This window comes from Mus pahari, chromosome 6 (genome assembly GCF_900095145.1).
Source record: "Mus pahari chromosome 6, PAHARI_EIJ_v1.1, whole genome shotgun sequence".
Taxonomy (NCBI): domain Eukaryota; kingdom Metazoa; phylum Chordata; class Mammalia; order Rodentia; family Muridae; genus Mus; species Mus pahari.
In genome coordinates this window covers 82,880,381-82,890,780 of record NC_034595.1, presented here as the reverse complement: position 1 = coordinate 82,890,780, position 10,400 = coordinate 82,880,381, and the positions used below count along the sequence as shown (strand labels likewise).

Here is a 10,400-nt window from a genome sequence, read left to right as displayed (position 1 = left end):
TTCCTTTCCTTTCCTTTCCTTTCCTTTCCTTTCCTTTCCTTTCCTTTCCTTTCCTTTCCTTTCCTTTCCTTTCCTTTCCTTTCCCTTCCCTTCCCTTCCTTTCCTTTCCTTTCCTTTCCTTTCCTTTCCTTTCCTTTCCTTTCCTTTCTTACTTTTGTAATAATTTTGTAGAAGCTTCATAGAAAACAATAAACCAAAAACAAGACAACAGGCTTCATCCACCTCACCAAATCAGATGTGATGGTTAGGTTCCCGAGACCATCTAAAAATAAACATTTATTTCAAAGCTGGTTATTGGGAGAGCTACCCTGAATCCATGCTTTATTGCAAGTTTTTTGTTTTTTAAACAGACTATAAGTTAAGTGGGTTTTGATTTCGTTTTTCAGTCTTTATTCAAATTTAGCATTTATGAAACAGTGATTTAGATGTCCTGGTTTCTCTGTTGAGGACATTTTATCTTGTTGCCATCATCTCCCTTAAAAAGCAGTTTGTGTTCTCCTCTATATGACAGATACAGGAGGCTGCAACATTCCCGAGTATCCTGGGTTGGCAGTTTCACCCTGTGACTTTGAGGTCAGTCGGGAGAGTGACACCTGCCTTTGTCTGATCTTCCCTCTTTTCCTCACACAGCAGCAGCTACTGAGTCCACAGACCGAAGTCCTCGGCCCACCTCTGCCCCAGCCATTGCTCAGAGTCAGGTCACAGAAGGGCCAGGGGCACCTATCAAAAAAACACCAAAGGAAGCTGTGAAGGTTGAAGAGAAGCGGGGAGAAGAGCCAGCTGAGTTGGCTGAGCCGGAGCCCACAGAAGCATGGAAGGTATGTCTTAGATGCCGAGGTCAGCTAGAGCACACTCTTGAGTTACACGTGTTTTCAGAGCAACTGAATCTTACAGCTTCCCAAAAAAGTTCCCTTTTCTCATTGTTTCTAAAAGAAATCATCTCTTACCAACCGCCTGTGTATTTTTCTAGAATTTGATTTTCAAAGAATAGATTTGCATAAAGCACATTTATAGAGCTACTTAAAGATTTCCTTTTGGGGGGGGTTAAAATTTATTTATTTATTTGATGTGTCTGAGTGTTTTGCCTGAATTTATGTATATGCACCATGTGCATGTCTGGTACCTGCAGAGGTCTCAGAAGAGAGCATAAAATCTCCTGGGAACTAGAGTTACAGATTGTTGTGAGCTCTTAACTGCTAAGTCATCTCTCCAGCACAGACACTTAACCATTAAACAGCTAGATAAGGAGATGATCTATTTCGTGGGAAAAATTATGCTTCCAGGTTGATCATTCTGAGTTTTGAGTATAACCATAGTCACTGTGCTGAGTTGAAAAATCACTGGTTAATTAGCAAATCTCCCAGAAATCATAGCTAGACTAATCTTTTATATATGTTCAAGCTTTTACAGTTTACACAGTGCTAGCTCAGGTCTGTTTTAGTAGATGCAGGTCTCATTTTTGTGAAGGGATATGAGAAGTGGCGTTCCTGAGAATGACACTTTATGTTAGGACCTGGGGGAGTGCCTTCTCATTTGCATACTGATAGTGTATAGATCAGGCTGTTCTGTTGGAGCCTGGTAAATATCTGATTCAATGTAGAACAGTGAGCAAATGTTATTTTTATTTTAACTGCTAAGTATGACATACAGGTTCTCTGTAGTGACATTTGCCTGGTGTCCATGACATTGGTCTTCAGGTTCCGTGTGGTTTTTTGAATACCCGCTCAGTTTTTAATGCTGGAATATATCAATCTGCACTTTTTTTTTTTTTAAAGATTTTATTTATTTATTATATACACTGTAGCTGTCTTCAGACACTCCAGAAGAGGGCATCAGATCTCATTTCAGATGGTTGTGAGCCACCATGTGGTTGCTAGGCTTTGAACTTAGGTCCTCTGAAAGAGCAGCCAGTGCTCTTAACCGCTGAGCCATCAATCCAGCCCTCAACCTACACTTTTGACTCTTCCATACTGATTAGAGAGTGTGAGGCTGTTGGACTTGTCAAGGGGGTGGGGAGGTGTCTCCCTGACACTAATGGCTAAGACACTGCTGGCCTTCTGCTATCTCACTAGATTTCCTTTTGCCCATAAAGCATGCAAATACATCAAAAATAAGTTTCTTTTGCCTTTGAAGCTTTGGCAAAATGAAATGGGGTTTGCATGTTTCCCGGGCTAGTCTTGAACACCTGCAGTCAAGAAACTCTTCTATCTTAATCTTCCTAATAGCTGGGACTATAGGTATGTATCTGCTCTCCTCTTTTGGCCTCAATTCTTTTTTTTTTCTCATCATTTAATATATATATATATATATATATATATATATATATATATATACACACACACATATATATATATATACTTGTGTTTAGCCTGTATGTATGGCTGTGTGAGGGTGTTGGATCCACTGGAACTGGAGTTACAGACAGTTGTGAGGCAATGAGGGTGCTGGGAATTGAGCCCTGATCCTCTGGAAGAGGAGATAATGCTCCTAACTGCTGAGCCATCTCTCCAGCCCCATAGCTCTCACTCCTTTTTCCCTTTTTATTTAGTCTTCTGTCATTACATCCTGGCTGCAGTGTCCCCTCCCTCCCCCTTCCCCATTCTCTCCCCACTTCCTTTTTCACCTCCCCACCTCCTCTTAGAAAAGAGCATACCTCTCAGGGATATCAATCAAATATGGTACAGGAAGCTACAGTAAGACCATGCACATAGTCTCACTCAGGTCAAGGCTGGGTGATTGGCCTCAGTTCTTAAACTGAAGCAGTGGCTCTCCATTTTCTGCTGCTAGATTACTAAAGACCCAAAAGACGTATCGTCTAAACAATGAACTTAAGCTCTATGAAATAATTTAAAACTAGTATTTGCAGTGTATACATAATTCTATGAAGACATTATGTCTGTTCTAAGTAGGGCATGATGGGATGTGTCTGTAATTCCAGATCTTTGGAAATGGAGTTGGAGGCCAGCCCAGGCTACATAGTAAAACTTTGTCTCAAAAACAAACAAACCGGAAACCGAGACATTGTCTTTATTCTATTACTGAAGAAAAGTAAAGCTCAGACAAGTGAATTAACTTGCTCACTGGGTTGAATGTGCATATGTGTTTGGCAGTACCACAGAGTCTGGTGTCACCTAATGTTTTTATATTCAACCTAGAGACAGTAGCACAGGCACATTGTTCTCCGGAGTAGTGCTGCTGTATGCAAGTTAAAGAAATACGTCAAGATCACACGATTACGAGGTTCTGTAAAACATGAGTAATATAACAAAGCTGTTTAACCCTTAGAGAAGACAAGTCAATCTCTAAATGTGAAACACACAGCGCTTTGTGCAGTACTCACTGTATGGCATTCCCTTGTCATAATCAGGTTTTAAAATAATTACTCCAGTCTCTGAATACAAGATGGTTATTTCTAGCTGTATTCTAAAGATACACACAGCATCCTTGGGATAGTATTCTTCTGCTACTACTAAGGATAAATCTTGCCTGTCTGCCAAGCATGTGGGTTCCTAGAGAGGAGACTGCAGTGTTGGAAGCTGCAGCTGAGGTGGAAGGTAGTTAGTTGCATGTGTGGGTTACAATTTGCATGTAATTTATTTTGATGTTCTCTTTCGATGAACTGAAGAATAAACTGTCTCCTTAAATGTATTGATCAACTAACAGTCTTTTGTGTTTACCTATCCAGTGTCTTATGCGTTTTATTACATGTGTGTTTACTATAAAAATTATCTACTTGTTTCTATCATGTATATTACACATTTATTTCTTTATTTGTAAATCTGTCCTTAAATATGATTTAAAGTACTGGAGGGCTGGGAAGATAACTGGCAGGATAAAGTGTTTGCCTAAGTTCAGATCCTCAAAACCCTCAGGAGCACTTGTATCTGTAATCTCAACATGCCCCTACTGGGAGAAGAGGGGCAGAATCAGGAAAATACACATACACTTCAGTGGACGAGAGAGACCATCTTAAACAAGGTAGAAGGTGAAGGATGACACCTGAGATTGTCTTTTGAGCTCCACACAAGTGCTGTGTTGTACGTGCGTGTGTACACACACACACACACTTCTAGGTTGTAAACAATAACATACAATATAGTGTTAAGTCCAGATTACTCCCTTTGTACCTTTTTATAAATAAGAATTAGAATGCCTTTTTATCAATAGGATGATCAACTCAGTTTTTTTTTTAGTAATTTGGTTACCTATATTACCTCTTCAGCCTTGAAACTGTCATGATGAACTACCAGATGGTACTGGGAATAAAACCTTCCCTGTTGTGGTCATCATTTTCAGTATATTTCACCCCCAGCTTCATGAAGCAGCTTAACTATTCATAGAAGCCTGCTAACCTAAAATGTTTCACTATTTTATTTCTTAAATGTAGGTGGAAAAAACCCACACCGAGGTCACAGTACCTACCTCAAATGGTGACCAAACGCAGGTTTGTGCCAACAGGCCACTTGTCCCTTTCCCCTCCCCACCCCTATCAGTTCTTAATACTCCCCATTCCTCTTTACCTTAAAAATAAATAAAAGGTTCAAATAAACTTCAATGAGCCAATATTTTATCTTTTTTTTTCTTTATTGAATTGTGGCAAAACAGAAGCTTGCAGGAAAAGGTGAAGATCTGATAAGAATGAGGAAGGTTAGCCTATTTTCGCTTTCACAGCTAGGCCACCATTTCACCCATGCCCGGTACAGTGTATTAAAAAGACAGTGGTCCAGCCTTTGATTCTTCTTCATCAGAAATTACTCCAAGAGAGACAGTATGTACACAAAGACACACACATATACTCACTCACACACACTTAGACTATTTATGGACAGGCTTTATCCAAGTAAGCTTTCAATATTTAAGTATCTTAATGAAATGCAATTGTGCAGGCCAGACCTGTCTTCCAGGTTCAGACTTTACAAGAGCTTTCCCAGTGTCATCATATTAGTAGACCTACTAGCATTTTATACACATTTATCACAAAAGCCACCATAGCAGGAACATCCAGAATTAACAGTGTGTGTTTAACTGCTGCATGCTTGTTTCCCAGCCTCAGAGTGGGATGAACCAGTTCTTACTGAATGTACTTGTTAGCTGATTAAATCCAGAACACTGTAGACATTCAGATACTGCAATCTCAGAAGTATAAAACTCTCCAAAAGGCTAGACGTTTTCACAGTATTTCTCCACTCCATGGTACGCAGTGTTCAGACCTTTTAGAGTTATATATTATCTTAAGGTGATATTCAAATAGTTCATTTTCAAATCATAGCTGATTGTGTTAGAAGCAATGAAGCAGGAACACTGTCTATTTAAATACCACAGTCACGGCTTTCCATCGTTCGCAAACAAGGTCATCCATTCCCTCTGGTAACCATGCTCTCTGTGCCCCTGTGCTTCTGTGACCATTTCATGTTGGCATTTGTTGCATCGCACACATTTACTTTTAATTGTTTTTTTGTTTGTTTGTTTGCCAATTTGCAGTTTGTTTCCCCGCAAGAACAACATTTTAATTTTTTTATGCTTCTGTTTTTCTCCCTTTCGTTTTCACAGAAAAAGAGAGAGAGACTAGATGGTGAAAACATTTATATCAGACATAGCAATTTAATGTTGGAGGTTTGTATGAACTTGAAGCTTATTTCAGTTGGTGGCCTGGAACCTTCCGCATTCTGTGCTGACCCCTTCACTCTGCGCTGCCTTTGGGTTTGCATGCCACTGCATGAGAGACGTTTAGGTTTAAAACTGCTTTTGCATGTTGGTAAACGTGAAGATAAGCACTCATCTCTCCTAACTTTTAGTTTGCATCTCTCACACTATCTAAAAATATATGATTGGAGCTGCCTCTCCCGCTCAGGGTTCTACTGGTTTAACCCCTTTCAGAACATTCAAATAGCATTGCTAAAAGTTTCTTGAATTTTCTAAGACTATAAACTGTAAATGTCCCATGAAACAAATTTGTACTGTCCTTCCCACCCACCCCCACCCCCGAACTGAGAAGAATATTTAAAAAGAGAAAAAGAGGAAAAGTGATCAAAATTCTCATGAGCTTCCCCATTGAAGAGAACCAAAGTTCCTGAAGAAAGGTTGGGAGGGAGCATAGCATTTGAGGGGTGATTACCACAGGCATAACTATAAAAGCAAGCTCGTGAGTAGGATTTTTGCTTTTAAGATGAAAACACTGAAGCTAAGGAATTTTTTTTAAAGATTTATTTATTTATTTTATGTATATAAGTACACTGTAGCTGTACAGATGGTTGTGAGCCATCACATGGTTGTTGGGAATTGAATTTAGGACTTCTGCTGGCTCTGGTCGGCCCTGCTAGCTCTGGCCCAAAGATTTTTTTTTTATTATTTTAAATAAGTACATTGTTGCTGTCTTCAGACAGCACCAGAAGAGGGTATCAGATCTCATTACCAGTTGCTGGGATTTGGACTCAGGACCTTTGGAAGAGCAGTCAGTGCTCTTGCAGAACCATCTCGCCAGCCCCCAAAGTTAAGGAATTTAAGTAGTTTCTCCAAGGCCACAGAGCTGATAAGTTGGTAAAGCTGGAATCTGACTAAGGAGTTTAGGGTTTTTAAGGACCATTTTCTTCCCAGAAAGAGTAATGTGCACACATCCTAAAGTCTTTTTTCTATTACATTTAATAGTGACCAGATTTTTACCTCAGTTCATAGACTTTTCCTAGTCTGGAGCTCCACATTGGATATGAGATGTAAAACCAATTTGGGGATTAAAGAAACCTCATGAGAAAAATTAAGGATACTGGAATTATTCTCTGTGGAAGAAAGTGGGACCAGTGTAGTTTGTACATGAGCAAATCTAAATAGAAGGGGAAGACTGCATTATGTAACAATCAAGGCAGAAGCAAAAGAAATGAGTATAAACTTACATCAGGGGTGTAGCTTCCCTGAGGAGGATTGCAGGAAGCTTACAGTGTGGGGCGCTGAGGGGGAGAGAAAGGAAGAGCGACACCATAGCTTCAAGCTAGGAGAAAACCTGTAGGAGATAAACCTGGCTCTGCTACGGGGGTCTACTCTAAGACAGGGGCGTCTCTAGGAGGTTTGTGCTTCAGCGCTCTCCTTGCCTCGGCCTCCTGAATGTGGGTGTTGCAGGCGTGAGCCACTGTATCAGGTGAGATAACTGTATCAGGTGAGATAGCATGCAGCTGAGACCTGAGAGAAGGGCCATGCATTAAATGTCTCCAGTGGGCATGTTTGAGGAAACTTTACAAAGTAGCTCTCTGGCTAGACACAGTAGCACATCTTTAATCCCCACACCTGGGAGGCTGAGAAGGAAGATCGGGGTCAAGGTCATTCTCAGCTCTATATTTTAAGGCCAGTCTCATAATCTTTAATATATGGCCTGTAAGAATTATTTATTCTCTTTTTTGTCACTAGCTATATTTTGAATATCTGCTTTGTAAGGCACTTTAATACAAATATTAAACCTTATGGGTGACCCTCATTAATTGTGTTCTGAACGATGGCACAGGGCCACGTGCTTGACATCTGCTTGCCTCCTAGAACATAGACCCTCTAAGGTGGGACTCTTCTGTGTTTCAAACTTGGACACTGAGTCACCATCTTAGCCCATATCTGAGGCCTGAGACCTTTTGTGTGGAGATTAGGAAGGACAGACATGTCCAGTGGTCTCCTCTTCTTGGAGTAGCATCTCCCCACTGCAAGTAGTACCTGAACCTGCCGTGCCAATCATATATTTATCATTTCTTCCATGAGGTGTGCTGTGGCTTCTGAGACTCACAAAATTCCTCTGTCATCTGTGTTTTCTTCCGTGGCGTTTTCCTGAGAGCCCTGAGAGGGGATTTTTGAATAAGTGTGTGTTTGAAATTTAAAACTACTAACTGCCTTTTGAGAACATTTTACATTTAATGAAGTGTTTGGTTTTATTGCTGCTAAAATCCTAAGATGATAGGCCTTAAAAATTATCTAACCTGAACATAACCTGGCATAATTTGGCCACCATTCCTTAGTTATTGTAAGAAGTGACCCCAAGGAAATTCTCTCAAGTTCTCTGTCGCTCTGAAGGTTTTTTTTTTTTTTTTTTTTTTAAGCATCCCTCCCACTTTCCCTTATCACACCCCCACTAATGCTTTGTTCTGGCACAAATAAGGTCGAGTTCATTTTTAGATCTACCGCCTCCTCCTCCATCTCCCAGAGAGAACCTGTAGCTAATGTCTGTGACAAATTCTATCTGGAGCAGGTCCCTTTGAGATCTTAATTTTATTCTATGCCCCCACAGGTTTCCAATAAAACAGCTAAGAAGGATGGAGAAAGCTCCCTCAGAAGCTACCTGTTTTATTGAAAAATATATTTTCTCAGGTTCCAAATCAGTGAAAAGCTAGGCAAGAAGAATCACAAATCAGCAGGCTCAGTGCAGGCTGGGTCTGGATTATGTTTATCCCAGTATCTCATGGTTGGTTTTGTTTTGCCTTGCTTGCACTTTTAATCATCCCAAATGTGTTAGGTTGTTCTTGGCCCAAACAGATTTGACGTCACGTGAGGAGCTGGGTCACAGACCCTCATATGCCTGACAGGTCTCAGCTGCTCAGCCCAGGGCTGAGTCTTGAGCTTCTCTTCTTGCTTTCAGCTGTAGCATAGGCATTTCCCTGGGAGAAGCTCAAGTTCCTAAGACAGGCTCACATTTCTTCTTAGTAAGTGAGAGGTGCTGGTTATGGAGAACTACAGTTACCTTTTTGGGGTTAGTTTTCTCTTTGCTCTCAAAGCGAATACACATAGGTTAGTCTTGGGGAATAGAGACGGATTAGTTGGTTCATGAGTTTCTGAAGGGGCGGCCCCAGAATCCAGATGTCATGCGAGTCCCTGGGTTTTGTATTGTTTTCTCCTAGATAGCAATTTGGACAAAGTTTTATTTAGTGAAGGTCTTTCTTGCCTACAGGGAGGGGAAAAAAATGATCCAAAAAAATTCCATATTGTTTTGTTTTTATTTTTGTTTTCCAAAGTGAAATTATTTCCCACAATGCCAAAAATAGGCAAATCCCAAAGTTTACACAGCATGCCAGGGATCTATTCTGCATCATGCTTTTCTTTGATACTATGCTGCCCTAATGGGAAGTAAACACAAGATTGTATTATAGCTGCAGGCTCCAACTATTGTGACCCAAAACTCAAACTTTTGTATGAGCATGTATTTGGTAGACAAAAAAACATTTGAGTCTTTGTCTTCAAGTTAAATTTATCGGACTCCTCTTGGTCTGATATCCCTTGTAAAAAAATTATTACCCATCTCTTTAACAATAACAACAAAAACCTATATATGTCTTAGCCTATGCTTTATTATCCTTAGTTTTGATTGTCTCTCCTTAGAGTGTTATCTTGAAGAACCTTTAGTCTATTAGGCGACCTCCAGTTGCCTAATATTCAAACTGCTGGAACAATTGGATTGTTTTAAATTATCAAGGAGAGATATGAGACTCTATTGACTGACACTGGAAGTCCTTTGTGAATGGTGCTGGCAATTAAAGCCAGGGCCCTGTGCTTGATAGCAAGCACTCTATCACTGAGCCACTCCCGCAGTGTAAGTCCCAGGAAGGCCCAAGTGAAACCAGAAACCATGGGGTTTTTATATTGTAGGGAAAACATTGAAAACAAACAAACAAAAAAAAAAATAGGGGTGATAGCTTAGTTGTAAAAGTGTGAGGACCCGAGTTTAAGCCTCAAAGCCCATGTGAAAGTGCTGGGCGTGGGAGTGCACACTTGCACTCCAGAGCTGGGGTAGTGAGCACCAGAGCATCCCTGTACCTTGGTGGCCAGCCAGCCTAGCCCTTGGTAAGCTCCAAGTCAGTGAGAGACCCTGCTTCAAAAGAGATGAACATTGTCTCTGTCCTCAGAGGAATACCTGCGGCTGTCCTCTGGCCTGACTTGAACACGTATGGGTGAATAATTTTAAAAAAAAATCTTCAAAGTCATTTTATTACAGGTAGTAACAATTGACTTTGGAAGTCTGGAAATAAGAATTTTAGTAATAAATTATTGAATCAAAACAGGCCTTAATAATAATAGAGACTTGAAGGTATTACAGTGAAGGGGGGGATTCTCAGTTGCAGCTTACCAAGGACAGCAGCTAGTAGAAGCTGAGGTTATTCACCATGCCCCTCATTCATCAGTTTCCCTATTGCTATCTCCATCCTGCCTGAGCTGAGCCTAAATCAGTTCTCCTCAAGCTGAGGCTAATGGAGTTGTGGGGTTGCCTTCTCGGGATGAAGAAGTAGAGATCTGGTTTTGCATCCTTGGTGGAAAAGGAGACACAGTCAAGGAACAAGCACCTCACGGGCAGTTTAACTGCACAGCTATGGACTGTAATGCTTCATTGCTTCCAAGTACAGCACTTTGGTTTAAAAAAAAAATACAGGCAAAGGAATGTA

The 10,400-nt window shown here is 40.6% G+C and overlaps 1 protein-coding gene across 15 annotated transcripts in view; it reads left to right on the top strand.

The window, feature by feature from the left end:
* Nucleotides 1–10,400, top strand: part of Epb41 (erythrocyte membrane protein band 4.1) — a 150,997-nt gene that overhangs the window by 108,184 nt on the left and 32,413 nt on the right. For 8 of the 15 annotated variants that reach the window (XM_029539721.1, XM_029539716.1, XM_029539720.1 and 5 more), the window contains exons 12-15: nucleotides 631–818; nucleotides 4,388–4,444; nucleotides 4,606–4,647; nucleotides 5,551–5,613. In XM_029539721.1, coding sequence (XP_029395581.1) covers nucleotides 631–818; nucleotides 4,388–4,444; nucleotides 4,606–4,647; nucleotides 5,551–5,613 — 350 coding nt within the window. The remainder of the gene's footprint in view (nucleotides 1–630; nucleotides 819–4,387; nucleotides 4,445–4,605; nucleotides 4,648–5,550; nucleotides 5,614–10,400) is intronic. The other 7 variants (XM_029539724.1, XM_029539718.1, XM_029539725.1 and 4 more) reach the window with 4 other exon arrangements.